The 19,301-nt window shown below is 46.7% G+C and overlaps 1 protein-coding gene across 2 annotated transcripts in view; it reads left to right on the top strand.

Annotated features, from left to right (window-relative positions):
• LOC143925567 (phospholipase A and acyltransferase 2-like) overlaps positions 1 to 19,301 on the top strand; it is a 119,938-nt gene that overhangs the window by 19,497 nt on the left and 81,140 nt on the right. For both annotated transcript variants that reach the window (XM_077450044.1, XM_077450043.1), the window contains exon 2: positions 4,701 to 4,764. In XM_077450044.1, the coding sequence (XP_077306170.1) occupies positions 4,753 to 4,764 (12 nt within the window). In that variant the 5' untranslated portion in view covers positions 4,701 to 4,752. The remainder of the gene's footprint in view (positions 1 to 4,700; positions 4,765 to 19,301) is intronic.

The following is a 19,301-nucleotide window of genomic DNA, read 5'->3' on the forward strand; positions in this document are numbered from 1 at the left end:
GGGGTGTTTGCGGCAAATTTGTAAAGCGGAACACCCTGTAAAAGGTGGGGAGAAATCTAAAGTGCTAATTTTAAAGGCTTATATGCAAGTTATTGTCATAAAAAGAGTTTGGGGACCTGGGTCCTGCCCCAGGGGACATGTATCAATGCAAAAAAAAACGTTTTAAAATGGAAGTTTTTTCGGGAGCAGTGATTTTAATAATGCTTAAAGTGAAACAATAAAGGTGTAATATTCCTTTAAATTTCATACCTGGGGGGTGTCTATAGTATGCCTATAAAGGGGCGCATGTTTCCTGTTCATAGAACTGTCCCTGCACAATGTGTAATTTCTGCAGGAAAAAAAGTAATTTAAAAGCACTCACGGCTATAATGAATTGTCGGCTCGCGTAATACAGAGAACAGTCATTGAAAGTCATTGATAAAATAAAAAAAAACCTGCGTCAAAAAAAAAATGGACGTGGGGTTCCCCCCAAATATCCATACCAGACCCTTCAAGTCTGGTATGGATTTTAAGGGGAACTCCACGCCAAATAAAAAAAAATTACGTAAAGTTCCCCCAAAAAATCCATACCAGACCCTACATCCGAGCACGCAATCTGGCAGGCCGCAGGAAAAGAGGGAGGGACGAGAGAGCCCCCCCGCCTCCTGAACCATACCAGGCCACATGCCCTCAACATTGGGAGGATGCTTTGGGGTTCTGTGACCCCTCAAAGCACCATGTCCCCATTTTGATGGGTCAAGGGCCTCATCCCCACAGCCCTGGCTGGTGGTTGTGTGGGTCTCCGGGCGGGGGGCTTAATGGAATCTGGAAGCCCCCTTTAACAAGGGGACCCCCAGATCCCGGCCCCCCCTGTTTGAAATGGTACATTGTACCCCTACCATTTCACAAAGAAAGTGTAAAAAAAGATACAGACGCTGTTGGAATAAGTCCTTTATAAAAAAAAAAAATAATAAAAAAAAAGATTCCAGCAGTGGTAATCCACTCTTGGTATCCTGTGATGGCTGATCTCTTCTCCGGGGTCCAGCGATGGATGATCTCTCCCGATGATGTCCAGCGCAGAGCATCCTGTCTCCACCAGAGACACTGCGGGAATCCAGACAGCCTGACAGGTTTTAGCTGAGGACGGGGCCACCCATCACCCTACCCCGCCCCCCTCTGACACAAGGGGAAACCCGGGCTTCCCCAGTGTTTCCCCAGTGTTGTGCGGGTGACCCCGCCCCCCTCTGATATAACGCAAGTTTCAGTTTTTAAAACTTTTTTGCATTGATACATGTCCCCTGGGGCAGGACCCGGGTCCCCAAACCCTTTTAGGACAATAACTTGCATATTAGCTTTTAAAATGAGCACTTTTGATTTTGAACGTTCGAGCCACATAGACTTTAATAGGGTTCTAAAGTTCACATGAATTTTAGGTCTGTTCGCAGGTTCTGGTGCAAACTGAATCGGGGGTGTTCGGCTCATCCCTATTCACCAGTAAATGACTGGGAATTGAGCATATTCCTATATGAGGAAGTGTCTAGACAGAGCCGGGAAGAGATCTCCCAGCCAGCCTCACCTCCCCCAGCAATCAACATTATTATCAATACCTGAGGTAATGTAAGGCAAATACAAAACAGACTAACAGAAACTTGAGCTGTCTGTAAGCGTAAGCATCATTTTATATCGGGGTCCCCCACCAGGCCACAAGTGCACCACCACCACCGCCCCCAGGTCCACCTCCAGAGTGACATAAGCTCCGTCAGTGGTGCAGCATTCCCATCACCCACTATAAAAGAGGAATAGCTGCGGCAATATTTTACGTGTATAGGGATAGAATGATAAAACGTTCCCCCTCTATATCTAGCAACTGTCCAGGGACCTCCGCATCCATACAAGATCCGGTCCAGTCTATCCACCGGTGTGGAGAGTGTAGCCGACTTAGTGTCTATGGAGGTGTGGCCTCCAGGAGCTGGGTCCTCACCGAAACCCAATCCTAAAACATATCCCCCCTATCTCAGCCCAGGGCAGACTCGAGAGGGTGGCCTAGACTCCGGCTCTGCGAATCTCTGATGTACCCATGGGCAAGCGGCCATATCACGGTATGCACAAGGCATCCACTTCTCAGATCACCGATCAGGGGAGGCCAAATGAGAGAATCCTACCTGTGGCTATGAGTGGGTGGAGGTGTTCCTGCGTGGAACCCCGTATCTTGTAGGAGCGTATGTTCTGAGAGTGACCTGTTAGATTACATCCTGTTGCTCTGCATGCAGAGATAAAACATACAACAACATTAAGTCATTAGAGGTACATAGACCTGAAATTCAAGATACAGGAGTAACATTGTAATAAGCATGGCTTGGTGTTAGAGCTGCAAGAACAAATGTCGACATACTGTGTAGCAGGTACAGTTTAGAGGTTCAAGAGTCCTATCACTCGTCTGGAGGTTGTGTCGCAACAGCAGCAGGAGTAGAGCAGTGGGGATCAGAACAAAACAATGGGAAACAGAACCCCCCCCCACATTTAGATTACTCCACAATGTTTAGGGGTAGGAGGTGCTGGGTGCACACACAGGCTGATGTGAGGCATGGCGCTGCTCGGGTTCCATGGCTGCAGGCTGCTATGAGATATATGGTAGCTTTCACCACAGGGAGGGAAGTGTCAGGATCTCCAGCTGGAATGATGGGGGGGTAAGCAACCCCAGCCATGAGTCAAGGGGGGATATCCAAATACAGAGGGCCTGCAGTATAGCAATTGTTACAGGCCGGCAGTGGGGCGCTCATGGGTAGAGTTAGCAGAGGGGGCACATGCGGTTGGGGGGATAAGGATACCAAAGATGGCGCTCAGCTCAGGACGCACGTGCTCCTTCTCCAGATGGTTCCTGGGATCATCTCCTGGATTATTGCGGGTGGGCTGAGGGTAGATAGGCCCTGTCTGTTGGTGGGACGCTGGAGGTATACAAGCCAGTCCGGTACCTGTATGGGAGCAGTGCTGAGGAAAGAAATCAGTGCTGGTAGCTCCACTGGTGTATGCAGGGTAAAGGCAGCCTTATCTTTTCTGAAGGCAATTGCCAGGGGGTATACCCAGCGATAGGCACAGCCACACTGTTTCGCCAGCTCCAGGATGGGGTGCAGGATAGGTCTGCGTTTCAGTGTCGCTCGGGAGAGGTCCGGTAAGATCCAGATGGGAGCCCCATCAAACTCCATGTCTCCCTGTTCCCATGCTTTACGCAATATGCTCTCCTTCTGGGTATAGCGATGTAATCTACACACCACATCTTATGGTCTGGCGGAGTCCAGGGATCTGGGGCTCAGGGCTGTTTATCCTGTCAATAATCAGTGTCTCAGAGGGGGACTCCAAGACCCGGTGAAAGATTGCCACTGCCATCTCTCCGAGACCCTCAGTACCCATGGCCTCTGGGAGGCCCTGAAACCTTAGGCTGTTTCGTCGGCTCCGGTCCTCAATATCCTCAAGGTGGAGCTGGAGGGCGATTGTCATGTCCCGGTGAGTGTCTCAGGTCTGTTCCAGAGCTGTTACGCAGCTTGTCAGGATAGAGAAAGCGGCTTCCCCTGTAGCCACCCTGTCATTGAGTGCGGTGACATCCTCCTGTACCTCCTGGATGTCCTGACAATGGGTTTCTTCCAGCCAGAGGATCAGGGCTTCAATGTCTGTTCTTGTGGGGAGTGCCTGTAGTAAGGCCTGAATGTCCTGGTCCAACTGGCTTACTCCCGGTAGTTGTGGGTGAGGGACATCTCTGGCCAAAAGCTGTCAGGGTTTCCCGAGAAACAGTCCGTCACTCTCACACCCGGGGAAACTTTCTGGAGTTGCAAGAAATAGTGGTGTATGTCGCCCTTGGAAATACTGGAGCGGGTCACTTGGGTAGCTGCTCTTGTCCTGCTCCGCTTAGCCAATAGCATACTGGTGTTAGGGGGGTGAATTAGCTGCGAAAGGCAGGGCCAGGAGCTCTCACAAGATGCGACTTCACCATGTCCAGGCCACGCCCCATCCACGAATGTCTAAGCCATCTGGGACACTCCTCCTGATTGATTGAGACACAGCAGCAGCACCATTGGCTCCTGTGGCTGTCAAAGTCAGTCAGTCAGGAGAGAAAGGGAGTGGGGCCAGGTTGGGGCTTCGTATCTGAATGGACACGGAGCTCTGATTCGGGTGCCCGAATAGGGAGTTGCTGACTGAGGGGGCACTCGATAGGAGGGAGGGGCCAGGTGCAGCAGAGAGGGACCCAAGAAGAGGAGGATCCAGGCTGCTCTGTGCAAAACCAACTGAAACAGAGGAGGCAAGTATAAAATGTTTGTTATTTATTTTTATTATTTTAAAACAAGACTTTACAATCACTTTAATATCACTTTAAACATAGAAAGGCGACGGCAGAAAAAGACAGTGTAGTCCATCAAGTCTGCCCATTTATTTTATTTGTTTGCATTTCTTTCTAGGGTATAGTTCTATGTGTGTCCCAAGTATGTTTGAAGCCATTTACTGTTGACTGTCTCACTACCTCTGCTGGAAGTTTATTTCGAGCATCAACTATCCTTTCAGTAAAATAATACTTTCTAACATTAGTTTTGAACTTTCCTCCAATTAGTTTGAGGTCATGTCCCCATGTTTTTGATTTTGGTTTCATACTGAAAAAACTGCCCTCCTGAACCTCATTCACCCCGTTGACGTACTTAAAGGTTTTAATCACATTGATAATTCTTTATTGGCAGAAGGGAAGAAGAGATTTACGTGGTCATAAAGTTGCTGAAGACAAGAGAGAAGATGCCTCTGGTTGTAAGTGTAAAACTTACCCTTTTAACGTATAATACTATTTAGCAATGATATTTAGGTGTGGTAACTAACTTGCAACATTTAAATTGTATAAAAAGTAGTATGTATATATCTTTATTAATATGCAGACCTTTAATAGGATTGGTTGCATCCAGGGACATTTTATGAAATCAGCGGGATAATAAAACTGGGCCCCATTACTTGAATTTAAAAAAAAACGTGGTATACTTAGTGCACTGTGGCAAAAACATCAATGTAATTTTTTATATGTAGCACGTTGGGTTTAGTGGCAATAGTATATTCCTTGTAGTGAAGTATGCTAAAGGCGTCTAAGCACAGTGTTCAAATGATGCAGTAAAGTGATCTTGGAGTAAAAATGTCTGTGCAAAGTGTATCAATGTAAAGGTGGCAAAGAATGGATAAAGGTCGATGTCTTCCAAACAGGAACTCTTGTAGCGACACTTGTGCAGCAGACCCACTGTCTCGATCTTCCGACGTGAAACTTGTCACACACACACCGTCAGGCAGGCGACTGGAGTTGTTCTGGAAAGGATGTCCAACTGCGAACAACAGAGCTAGGTCCCTCAGGCCACGGGTTGGAAGTAAGACTCTGTGTGGTAGGCCAAGACCTCTCTCTCACTGCTGCACAGAGAGGTCCGTCTTGTGTCAGGTCCAGGAGGAAGAGAGCTATGTGCGGTGTTCTGCTGCTTTTATAGCTACTCCCAGCAATCTTCAGGTGGCAGCAAAGATCCCTGGGATATATAGTCCTGGCACACAATCGTCTGATAGGAGGACTGTTCATCCCACAATCCTTTTTTTTTTGGAACACAGATATTTGGCACACAGATGCATTGATCACTAGAGGGACAAGTAATGCTTTGAAGGGCTAAAAGGTATGGTGCTTTATGCTTGTAATCCATATTGCTACATCCTCCCCCCCACTTGAAAGTCTTTGGTCCCTAAAGACAGAGCACCTGGAATCACTTTACTGCATTGTGAGAGCTAAACAATTAACTATCTAATAGACTAGAAGTGGCAACAGCTAATAACTGACTTAGTGAAGGGTCCTCTGATAACAAATCATATACATCAACAGGAGGAAGTCATATTAAATTCATAACAGGCCAGTAATAAATTAGTGGCCCACCCAGTAGTGTCAGGGAGTGGATCAAGATCATCCTTTACTAAAGATTTGGTAAAGGAGGCAAGTGCTTGACTGGGACGTTGCGTTGTGGGTATGAATTTATCAGAATATTCTCCACGAGTGTCATAAGTCAATCTCTTTGGGGACACTTATTTTGTCTCAACTAAGAATGTATGTCTTCCAGTGACTGAGGTCCCCATTCAGCTTCCAAAAAACTGCATCCAGCTTTCTGTTCGGGTTCTACTTCAGGCTCCAACCCTGGCTCTGACACTGTCTCTCTCCTTGTTGTATTATTAGGAGGGATGAGTGTATCAGCAGCATTGGACACTTCATGGGGTTCCAATTTGACTTCTTTATTTCCCTTAAATGTGTAAGGGGCTACCACCTAAGTGTTGGGCAAGTGGGAGCCTGTCCCTGGACAGCCTTCTTCTTCAACATCAGGATCAATGGCATCATTTTCCAAAGAGGGAACCCACAACCAATCCAAAGGTAATTCCTCATCATCACCTTCCTCTTCAGGACGTGCGGGTGGAAAGGTTTTCCTGACCCTAGGCCTCAACATTGGGGACTGTTATGTCTCAGGGCAAGGGGCTGAGGGTACTGGAACAGCCCCTGAAATGGGCAGCAAATGGTTTTGATGCCAAGCCTCAAGGGGGCATACAGAAATGAGACTCAGGTAAGACTACCTGGGTCAAATAGCGGATACTTCGGTAACAGAGGGTCTTAATCGGGGTTTTAATTTTTAAAGTACAACATTTATTGGTTTCACAGTTAGTGCAAAATATGATAATTCATGATGCGACTGTAGATACTAGCATTCACAATGCTGTAAGAGTTTTCCTGAAAGGAAAGAGCTCTCAAGGATGGTGCTATGAAACAGATAAAAAAACTGGGAAAACACATAAAACAATACAGACACACAATCAAAAACAAAGTCTGGACACCAGCTAGCATTCATAATCACATTAATTTAAAATAATATATATATATATATATATGAACAAGAAATATAAAAGATCTTTTGTTCAATAAAAAATATACATTCGACTGTTTCCCTGTGAATGACCCACGGGGGATCCAGGTCACTTCAAGATCTCCCCAAAAACTGAATACCTCCTAAATATTTGCTGTATAACCTAAATTGATAATGATGGTCATATAACTAAAATGGCCAGTGGTCTAATCCTGTCACTAATTAATTAAAGCATTGTATTTTTGGGTATCGGTCCATGAAATTATTTAATAACCAGGATTCCTTATAGTTGCTCCCTTAAACAGAGCACAGTCCCACAAAAAATATGTATAGCAACATTTGGTTCCCACGAACAGGGGGGCTGTCTTCCCTTCAGGTCAAATCTGATACACAGGGAGTGCAGGCAATCATTTGCAAACAATGTAGGGTTGGGAATGCCATCAGTCAGCCAACTTATGTTTTCCTGGCACCCCTAGATTATGCAACAACACTCGATCCGCAGGTTGTAGATCCTGGACCCTCACTTTAAGATCAAAGTTCTTCTTATTCCTTTGTTCTCTGATGGTGGAGGCTTCCTTGGCTTTCTCATAAGACACTTTTAAGTTCTTCCGGACCAAGTCGACATATCCCCTATATGAAGTTTGAGAGGTGTGATCTATTGACGTTCCAAATGTTAAATCTATGGGTAAGCGAGCCTCCCTCCCGAACATCAATCAGTAGGAGGAGTATATAAATATGCATGTATATTTACATGTACATATAAATATAAATTGTATTCATTAAGAGACAATTGGACAACAATATGATACAAAAGTTAAAATATGAGCTCTGGTGTACACAATGCGAGACAGTTTGGACTAAGAAGGGGAAGCAAACAGAGTATTATGTGATATAACTGATAAACAATATACATCAGAGAGTACTCCCTCACAGTATTGATGAATTATAATTATACTATCCGATGTTTATAAAATGCCCCAATGCATTTCGACCTTAGAGGTTGTGGTCTTCTTCAGGGGGTTTTTACATTTCTATAAATACATCAAAAAGTACATATATCAATATTACAATATATCATATGTACACACATTCCTTTAAAAGTAATCATATATTGGACTTGGCAAACACAGTATATTTACCCCTTCCACCAAAACGGCTCACTTATCCAGACTTCATTTTTAAAAAGCACAGAAGAAAATAATGAATTCCCCCAATGATGATCCTGAACCCTGCTTGGGAATTGCGCTCACCTCCACCCCAAGGGGAGAACAGCCCTGGCCTATGAGACTTGCAAGTGGGCACAGGTTAGTATGCCCCCCCCATAGGGTTAACTCGGAGACCAAAACACCTGAAAATTATTGGAATTATAGTAATTAGTCTGCTGTATACATATTAGATTGCTATTATAGCATGGGTCATAGACATTAACTATAGCAAAAGATGATGCTGATAAAGTAAAGGGCAACAGTTCTAATTTTTTTTATTTATTTATTAGCAGGGGAGGATCTGAAAATATATTGGAATCCCCTCCAGGTGCTGACAAAAGCGCAGAATTGCCTGTGTATTATGCATAGATTATACACGTTACAAGACTTGTATATAGGCCTAGAAGGCTCAAATATTGCCATCTGTGCCTGATAAGATTAATTATAGTTATTTCCTAAATCTCATATTATATAATTAATAAACTGAATCAAATAGTAGAAGTGCAAGTGTGTAATTATGAAGAAACTAGGGGATACTCATATTTTTTTGTTACTCCTTCTAAAATACTGTACATCAAAAAGGTCCAAAATGTGATGAATAGGTAAAGGTGCATAAAAGGTCATTGAATGAATTATCATGATTACTTATGGCAAAAAACGCCATGGAAATCAATGTGATAAGGATAGTGTGTTAGTGGTGTAAGAAATATAAGTGCTTATAATATGGTGATCGTGATAAGAAATTAGTATTATGTAGTCTAGCAGCATGTACTAAATACAGACTTGCCAGACACATAAGGACAAAGTGAATACTAAGTGATCAAAAACGTAACCAATAATAAATACCTGATTATTTTGTAGGAATTATTTAACCACTTTCAGACCGGACCATTTTGCTGGTCAAAGACCAGACCACTTTTGGCGATTCGGCACTGCGTCGCTTTAACTGACAATTGCGCGGTCGTGCGACGTGGCTCCCAAACAAAATTGACGTCCTTTTTTTCCCACAAATAGAGCTTTCTTTTGGTGGTATTTGATCACCCCTGCGGTTTTTATTTTTTGCGTTATAAACAAAAATAGAGCGACAATTTTGAAAAAAAAAACACATTATTTTTTACTTTTTGTTATAATAAATATCCCCCAAAAATATATAAAAAAAAATTTTTTTCCCTCAATTTAGGCCGATACGTATTCTTCTACATATTTTTGGTAAAAAAAATCGCAATAAGCAATTTGTGATTATAGTTATAGCGTTTACAAAATAGGGATAGTTTTATAGCATTTTTATTAATAATTTTTTTTTTTTTTTTTTTTTACTAGTAATGGCGGCGATCTGCGATTTTTATTGTGACTGCGACATTGTGGGGGACACATCGGACATTTTTGACACATTTTTGGGACCATTGTCATTTATACAGTAATCACTGCTATATAAATGCAGTGATTCCTGTGTAAATGACACTGGCAGTGAAGGGGTTAACCAGTGGGTGGCAGTGTAGGGGTTAAGTGTTCCTAGGGGTGTGTTACTAACTGTGGGGGGGTTGGGCTTTCATTTAGTGTACACTGATCTCTGCTCCAATCACATGGAGCAGAGATCAGCATCACTAGTTGCTAGGCAGAATGGAAAAATGTTGTTTACACAGCATTTCCTCCATTCGGCCGCTCCGTGAGACGATCGCGGGGATGCCCGCGGCGATCGAGTCCACGGGTCCCGCGACCGGACTGACGGTTGTCCCGACCAGCACGGGAGCGTGCCGCCGGCGGCGAGCTCCCGATGGCAGGGCGGCATCGAATATTGGACGTACCTGTACGCCAATATGCCTGCCCGTGCCATTCTGTCGACGTATATCGTCGTGCGCTGGTCGGGAAGTGGTTAAGCACTGTGACAACCGCAATTGGATGTACAGCGTTAGTCTGTTCAAATTAGGAGCATGCAGCTACCATGTCTGAATAGAAAGAAAATTATGATAAATTACTAAGTAAATAAAACTAAGCAGCAAAGCAGTCTGCTGGTGTCTGTTCTTATCCAAGAGTCTGAGAAAAAAAAAATGTCTGTGTACTCACATCAGGGATCAGCTGAGGAACTCTGATGGAGGGTACTTCAGGGTTACAGGTGTGTAACATTTAGTCATAGATTTACTCCGACTGGGGGGGGGTCATCCCTAGCAGCTTGTGCAAAATACAGACTGCAAGACGCAATAAGAACAAAGTAAGTACTAAATGATGTGAAAATTAAAAACGTAACCAGTAATAATAAATACCTAATTGTTTTGTAGGAATTATTCAGGCACTGTTATATCCGCAATTAGATACACAGTGTCTGTTCAGATCAGGAACATGCAAGTGCCATGCATTCTCATCATGTAGTCACTGAAAAACTTTCTCTAATCACGCCTCATGCTCTTCCAACATTTGACAAAACATGATTTAGTCATCTAGGTAGACTAATACTTCTACCAAGTTCATATCACCCACTGTGTTTTCCATCAGTCACTGGAAAGTGACAGGGGCTCTGGTTAATCCCTGTGGCATCCGATCAAACTCGAAAAACCCCAATGGGCTAATAAAAGACGTATTCTTTGGGTCTTCTGGGTGCATGGGAATATGATAGTATCCACTCTTTAGTACCAACTCGTTGAACCATTCGGCCCCTGATAAGCACTGTAAAGCCGCGTACACACGTAGCCGTCTGTCCGACGTACTTAGTCTGGCGGACTTCTCGCCAGACTGTCCGTCGGACTTTCCGAACGGGCTACTTGCCCACACACGGAACTTTTTCAGCGGACTAATACGGCGTACTAAGTCCGCCGTACTATCCGCACTACTTTTGAAATGAACGGACTCGCACACACGCGCGGAGGAAAGTCCGCTCATTTCGAGTGCGTCTCCAGGAAGGCGGGGCCCGCAAAGGAGATGTCGCTGGCCCCGCCGCCTGGTATGGACTTAAAGGGGAACCCCAACGCCGAAAAAAATTGGCGTGGTGGTCCCCCCAAAGTCCACAACAGACCCTTGTCCGTGCACGCTACCCATGTGACATCCACCGAAGACCCCGCCCCTTGTCCCTATATAAGTCGCTGCGTGCCCGGTCCCTGTCATTGTGAGCGGAGCTCTCTGCGAGGCAACATCTGAAGAAGAAGAAGAGAAGAACAAAAGAACGGAAGGCGGCGGCGGCGACAGAAGACCGGGCCACCGCCTGTAAAAGAGCTAGAAGAAGGCGCGGTGGCCCGGCAGAAGAACCGAAGAGGGGGACAATACCCCCGAAGTCGGAAGAAGAGGCCGGCGGCGAGGAAGAAAGCCGGGCTCCTCCGCTAGCAAAAGAGCTACAAGAAGATAGCGGAGGAGTCCGGCGAGAAGACCCCTGAAGACGGAAGACCCCTGGAGCTGTGCAATAAACTATTTTATCTCGTGTGTTGTGTTTTTTTTTTGTACTTTTATTTTACAGGTGAATGGGTATGGGTACATTGTACCCCATACTCATTCACATAGGGTGGGGGGCCGGTATCCGGGGGCCCCCTTATTCCCCCCGGATTCCGATAAGCCCCCCGCCCGCAGACCGACAACCAACGCCCAGGGTTGTCGGGAAGAGGCCCTTGTCCTCATCAACATGGGGACAAGGTGCTTTGGGGTGGGGGGGCACCCCCCATGTTGAGGGCACGGCCTGGTATGGCTCAGGAGGGGGAGGCCGCTCGCTCGCCCCCCCCTTTCCTGGCCGGCCGGGTAGCGTGCTCGGACAAGGGTCTGTTGTGGACTTTGGGGGGACCCCCACGCCGTTTTTTTTCGGCATTGGGGTTCCCCTTTAAGTCCATACCAGGTGGCATACACACGGCCGGATTGTCCGCCAAAATGCGAGTCCGGCAGGAAGATTGGAGTGCAAAACTACATTCTAAGTCCGCCGTACTTTCGGGTCAAAAAAGTATGCCGGAGGCTACACAGGGGGGGATTGTCTGGCGGACTTCAGTTTGCCGGACTTTTCCACCCGATTGTTTGATCATGTGTACGCAGCATAAGGCTTCTTCTATGTGAGGAGTCAGGTATTGATCTGGGATAGTCCTTCTATTCAAAGTTTGATAATCAATGCACATCTGGAGGGACCCATTCTTCTTCCTTACTACCACTAGTGATGGCCGAACGGTTCGCCCGGCGGTCGTTTCGCGGCGAATTTCCGACTTTCGCCGTCCGCGGGTTCGAACGCCTTTTTCCGTCGTTCGCCCCGGCGGACTTACGTGTTTAATGTATACAAGAACTTTAACCTTTCGTGACACGTTTATCATGTGTTACAGGACAACCAATTGAGACATGACAGCTCATGGACACTTGGACATTCCCCCTAACCTATAAATACACCCGATCCGGTGGCCATTTTACATTCTTTCTTCTGTCACTGTAGGGAAAGGATCCTGTGTGGAGTAGGGACAGAGAAAACGCTAGCTATTTGGTACACAAAAGTTCTTTTCAGGACTGGTATAGGTGTTAGGTCAGCAGCCTGAGTTTCTTTTGTCAGTTTAGATAAAGGGACAGAGCGCTGTATGCTGCTATTTTAGGGACAGCTCAGCCAGATTAGTCTTTCTTCATCATCATCATCATCATCATCATTAGCTGTTACTATCAGGTCCACAAAAGAGCTGTTCCAGCTAATCGTTCCAGCCTACTCTTTTTTGCCAATTTGTATAGGGACAGGCAGGAAGCAGTGTGTCAGGCAGTGAGGATAATTTTAAAGACTTGCTGTTACTATTAGTTCCACAAAGGTTCTTTTCAGGACTGGTATCAGTGGTACGGTAATAGGCTTGTACACGTATAATATTCTTTCTTCCAAATATAGAAAGAATATTATACTTGACTGCTGCCCTTCTGCTGCAGTCTGCTAATCATTCACAACTCACTTGTTCCACAAAAGTTCTTATAAGGACTGGTAACTTGGTCTGTCTAGGGTGCTACGGTACATAGGCTTGGGTGCGGTACAGTCTGCTGTTCTGTAAGGACCGCTATCGGTCCACAATAGATAGGGTTGCCGTGCACTACTGCTGACCGCTGCCCTATACTGCAGCAGTCCTTCAGCGGTATAGGGACTGACGCACAGTCTGCTAAACACTAATACACAACCTGCTTGGTCCACAAAAGTTCTTATAAGGACTGGTAACTTGGTATAGGGTGCTACGGTACATAGGCCTGAGTGCGTTACAGTCTGCTGTTCTGTAAGGACCGCTATCGGTCCACAATACATAGGGTTGACGTGCACTACTGCTGACCGCTGCCCTATACTGCAGCAGTCCTTCAGCGGTATAGGGACTGACGCACAGTCTGCTAAACACTAACACACAACCTGCTTGGTCCACAAAAGTTCTTATAAGGACTGGTAACTTGGTATAGGGTGCTACGGTACATAGGCCTGAGTGCAGTACAGTCTGCTGTTCTGTAAGGACTGCTATCGGTCCACAATACATAGGGTTGCCGTGCACTACTGCTGACCGCTGCCCTATACTGCAGCAGTCCTTCAGCGGTATAGGGACTGACGCACAGTCTGCTAAACACTAATACACAACCTGCTTGGTCCACAAAAGTTCTTATAAGGACTGGTAACTTGGTATAGGGTGCTACGGTACATAGGCCTGAGTGCGTTACAGTCTGCTGTTCTGTAAGGACCGCTATCGGTCCACAATACATAGGGTTGCCGTGCACTACTGCTGACCGCTGCCCTATACTGCAGCAGTCCTTCATTGGTATAGGGACTGACGTACAGTCTGCTAATCACTAACACACAACCTGCTTGGTCCACAAAAGTTCTTATAAGGACTGGTAACTTGGTATAGGGTGCTACGGTACATAGGCCTGAGTGCGTTACAGTCTGCTGTTCTGTAAGGACCGCTATCGGTCCACAATACATAGGGTTGCCGTGCACTACTGCTGACCGCTGCCCTATACTGCAGCAGTCCTTCATTGGTATAGGGACTGACGTACAGTCTGCTAATCACTAACACACAACCTGCTTGGTCCACAAAAGTTCTTATAAGGACTGGTAACTTGGTATAGGGTGCTACGGTACATAGGCCTGAGTGCGTTACAGTCTGCTGTTCTGTAAGGACCGCTATCGGTCCACAATACATAGGGTTGCCGTGCACTACTGCTGACCGCTGCCCTATACTGCAGCAGTCCTTCATTGGTATAGGGACTGACGTACAGTCTGCTAATCACTAACACACAACCTGCTTGGTCCACAAAAGTTCTTATAAGGACTGGTAACTTGGTATAGGGTGCTACGGTACATAGGCCTGAGTGCGTTACAGTCTGCTGTTCTGTAAGGACCGCTATCGGTCCACAATACATAGGGTTGCCGTGCACTACTGCTGACCGCTGCCCTATACTGCAGCAGTCCTTCAGCGGTATAGGGACTGACGCACAGTCTGCTAAACACTAACACACAACCTGCTTGGTCCACAAAAGTTCTTATAAGGACTGGTAACTTGGTATAGGGTGCTACGGTACATAGGCCTGAGTGCGTTACAGTCTGCTGTTCTGTAAGGACCGCTATCGGTCCACAATACATAGGGTTGCCGTGCACTACTGCTGACCGCTGCCCTATACTGCAGCAGTCCTTCATTGGTATAGGGACTGACGTACAGTCTGCTAATCACTAACACACAACCTGCTTGGTCCACAAAAGTTCTTATAAGGACTGGTAACTTGGTATAGGGTGCTACGGTACATAGGCCTGAGTGCGTTACAGTCTGCTGTTCTGTAAGGACCGCTATCGGTCCACAATACATAGGGTTGCCGTGCACTACTGCTGACCGCTGCCCTATACTGCAGCAGTCCTTCATTGGTATAGGGACTGACGTACAGTCTGCTAATCACTAACACACAACCTGCTTGGTCCACAAAAGTTCTTATAAGGACTGGTAACTTGGTATAGGGTGCTACGGTACATAGGCCTGAGTGCGTTACAGTCTGCTGTTCTGTAAGGACCGCTATCGGTCCACAATACATAGGGTTGCCGTGCACTACTGCTGACCGCTGCCCTATACTGCAGCAGTCCTTCATTGGTATAGGGACTGACGTACAGTCTGCTAATCACTAACACACAACCTGCTTGGTCCACAAAAGTTCTTATAAGGACTGGTAACTTGGTATAGGGTGCTACGGTACATAGGCCTGAGTGCGTTACAGTCTGCTGTTCTGTAAGGACCGCTATCGGTCCACAATACATAGGGTTGCCGTGCACTACTGCTGACCGCTGCCCTATACTGCAGCAGTCCTTCAGCGGTATAGGGACTGACGCACAGTCTGCTAAACACTAACACACAACCTGCTTGGTCCACAAAAGTTCTTATAAGGACTGGTAACTTGGTATAGGGTGCTACGGTACATAGGCCTGAGTGCGTTACAGTCTGCTGTTCTGTAAGGACCGCTATCGGTCCACAATACATAGGGTTGCCGTGCACTACTGCTGACCGCTGCCCTATACTGCAGCAGTCCTTCATTGGTATAGGGACTGACGTACAGTCTGCTAATCACTAACACACAACCTGCTTGGTCCACAAAAGTTCTTATAAGGACTGGTAACTTGGTATAGGGTGCTACGGTACATAGGCCTGAGTGCGTTACAGTCTGCTGTTCTGTAAGGACCGCTATCGGTCCACAATACATAGGGTTGCCGTGCACTACTGCTGACCGCTGCCCTATACTGCAGCAGTCCTTCAGCGGTATAGGGACTGACGTACAGTCTGCTAATCACTAACACACAACCTGCTTGGTCCACAAAAGTTCTTATAAGGACTGGTAACTTGGTATAGGGTGCTACGGTACATAGGCCTGAGTGCGTTACAGTCTGCTGTTCTGTAAGGACCGCTATCGGTCCACAATACATAGGGTTGCCGTGCACTACTGCTGACCGCTGCCCTATACTGCAGCAGTCCTTCATTGGTATAGGGACTGACGTACAGTCTGCTAATCACTAACACACAACCTGCTTGGTCCACAAAAGTTCTTATAAGGACTGGTAACTTGGTATAGGGTGCTACGGTACATAGGCCTGAGTGCGTTACAGTCTGCTGTTCTGTAAGGACCGCTATCGGTCCACAATACATAGGGTTGCCGTGCACTACTGCTGACCGCTGCCCTATACTGCAGCAGTCCTTCAGCGGTATAGGGACTGACGTACAGTCTGCTAATCACTAACACACAACCTGCTTGGTCCACAAAAGTTCTTATAAGGACTGGTAACTTGGTATAGGGTGCTACGGTACATAGGCCTGAGTGCGTTACAGTCTGCTGTTCTGTAAGGACCGCTATCGGTCCACAATACATAGGGTTGCCGTGCACTACTGCTGACCGCTGCCCTATACTGCAGCAGTCCTTCATTGGTATAGGGACTGACGTACAGTCTGCTAATCACTAACACACAACCTGCTTGGTCCACAAAAGTTCTTATAAGGACTGGTAACTTGGTATAGGGTGCTACGGTACATAGGCCTGAGTGCGTTACAGTCTGCTGTTCTGTAAGGACCGCTATCGGTCCACAATACATAGGGTTGCCGTGCACTACTGCTGACCGCTGCCCTATACTGCAGCAGTCCTTCAGCGGTATAGGGACTGACGCACAGTCTGCTAAACACTAACACACAACCTGCTTGGTCCACAAAAGTTCTTATAAGGACTGGTAACTTGGTATAGGGTGCTACGGTACATAGGCCTGAGTGCAGTACAGTCTGCTGTTCTGTAAGGACCGCTATCGGTCCACAATACATAGGGTTGCCGTGCACTACTGCTGACCGCTGCCCTATACTGCAGCAGTCCTTCATTGGTATAGGGACTGACGTACAGTCTGCTAATCACTAACACACAACCTGCTTGGTCCACAAAAGTTCTTATAAGGACTGGTAACTTGGTATAGGGTGCTACGGTACATAGGCCTGAGTGCGTTACAGTCTGCTGTTCTGTAAGGACCGCTATCGGTCCACAATACATAGGGTTGCCGTGCACTACTGCTGACCGCTGCCCTATACTGCAGCAGTCCTTCAGCGGTATAGGGACTGACGCACAGTCTGCTAAACACTAACACACAACCTGCTTGGTCCACAAAAGTTCTTATAAGGACTGGTAACTTGGTATAGGGTGCTACGGTACATAGGCCTGAGTGCAGTACAGTCTGCTGTTCTGTAAGGACCGCTATCGGTCCACAATACATAGGGTTGCCGTGCACTACTGCTGACCGCTGCCCTATACTGCAGCAGTCCTTCATTGGTATAGGGACTGACGTACAGTCTGCTAATCACTAACACACAACCTGCTTGGTCCACAAAAGTTCTTATAAGGACTGGTAACTTGGTATAGGGTGCTACGGTACATAGGCCTGAGTGCGTTACAGTCTGCTGTTCTGTAAGGACCGCTATCGGTCCACAATACATAGGGTTGCCGTGCACTACTGCTGACCGCTGCCCTATACTGCAGCAGTCCTTCATTGGTATAGGGACTGACGTACAGTCTGCTAATCACTAACACACAACCTGCTTGGTCCACAAAAGTTCTTATAAGGACTGGTAACTTGGTATAGGGTGCTACGGTACATAGGCCTGAGTGCGTTACAGTCTGCTGTTCTGTAAGGACCGCTATCGGTCCACAATACATAGGGTTGCCGTGCACTACTGCTGACCGCTGCCCTATACTGCAGCAGTCCTTCAGCGGTATAGGGACTGACGCACAGTCTGCTAAACACTAACACACAACCTGCTTGGTCCACAAAAGTTCTTATAAGGACTGGTAACTTGGTATAGGGTGCTACGGTACATAGGCCTGAGTGCAGTACAGTCTGCTGTTCTGTAAGGACCGCTATCGGTCCACAATACATAGGGTTGCCGTGCACTACTGCTGACCGCTGCCCTATACTGCAGCAGTCCTTCATTGGTATAGGGACTGACGTACAGTCTGCTAATCACTAACACACAACCTGCTTGGTCCACAAAAGTTCTTATAAGGACTGGTAACTTGGTATAGGGTGCTACGGTACATAGGCCTGAGTGCGTTACAGTCTGCTGTTCTGTAAGGACCGCTATCGGTCCACAATACATAGGGTTGCCGTGCACTACTGCTGACCGCTGCCCTATACTGCAGCAGTCCTTCATTGGTATAGGGACTGACGTACAGTCTGCTAATCACTAACACACAACTTGCTTGGTCCACAAAAGTTCTTATAAGGACTGGTAACTTGGTATAGGGTGCTACGGTACATAGGCCTGAGTGCGTTACAGTCTGCTGTTCTGTAAGGACCGCTATCGGTCCACAATACATAGGGTTGCCGTGCACTACTGCTGACCGCTGCCCTATACTGCAGCAGTCCTTCATTGGTATAGGGACTGACGTACAGTCTGCTAATCACTAACACACAACCTGCTTGGTCCACAAAAGTTTTTATAAGGACTGGTAACTTGGTATAGGGTGCTACGGTACATAGGCCTGAGTGCAGTACAGTCTGCTGTTCTGTAAGGACCGCTATCGGTCCACAATACATAGGGTTGACGTGCACTACTGCTGACCGCTGCCCTATACTGCAGCAGTCCTTCATTGGTATAGGGACTGACGTACAGTCTGCTAATCACTAACACACAACCTGCTTGGTCCACAAAAGTTTTTATAAGGACTGGTAACTTGGTATAGGGTGCTACGGTACATAGGCCTGAGTGCAGTACAGTCTGCTGTTCTGTAAGGACCGCTATCGGTCCACAATACATAGGGTTGACGTGCACTACTGCTGACCGCTGCCCTATACTGCAGCAGTCCTTCATTGGTATAGGGACTGACGTACAGTCTGCTAATCACTAACACACAACCTGCTTGGTCCACAAAAGTTCTTATAAGGACTGGTAACTTGGTATAGGGTGCTACGGTACATAGGCCTGAGTGCAGTACAGTCTGCTGTTCTGTAAGGACCGCTATCGGTCCACAATACATAGGGTTGACGTGCACTACTGCTGACCGCTGCCCTATACTGCAGCAGTCCTTCAGCGGTATAGGGACTAAGAGTTTTGTCACAGGGTGATTTAAAAAATGACAGGCAGAGGAAGAGGCAGGCCCTTCCGCAGGGGTGGTAGGGGTAGGGCAGGAGCAACAGCCTTGAGCCAAAGTGGGAAGTTGCAGAAGGTGCGTTCAATTACTTTAAAGGACGCACCAGACTTGGTTGAGTGGCTCACTCAGCCTTATTCTTCTGCACCCTCCTCATCCTCTCGAT

This window comes from Lithobates pipiens, unplaced genomic scaffold (assembly GCF_037356315.1).
Source record: "Lithobates pipiens isolate NorthernLeopardFrog02 unplaced genomic scaffold, aLitPip1_a1.2 Scaffold_22, whole genome shotgun sequence".
NCBI lineage: Eukaryota > Metazoa > Chordata > Amphibia > Anura > Ranidae > Lithobates > Lithobates pipiens.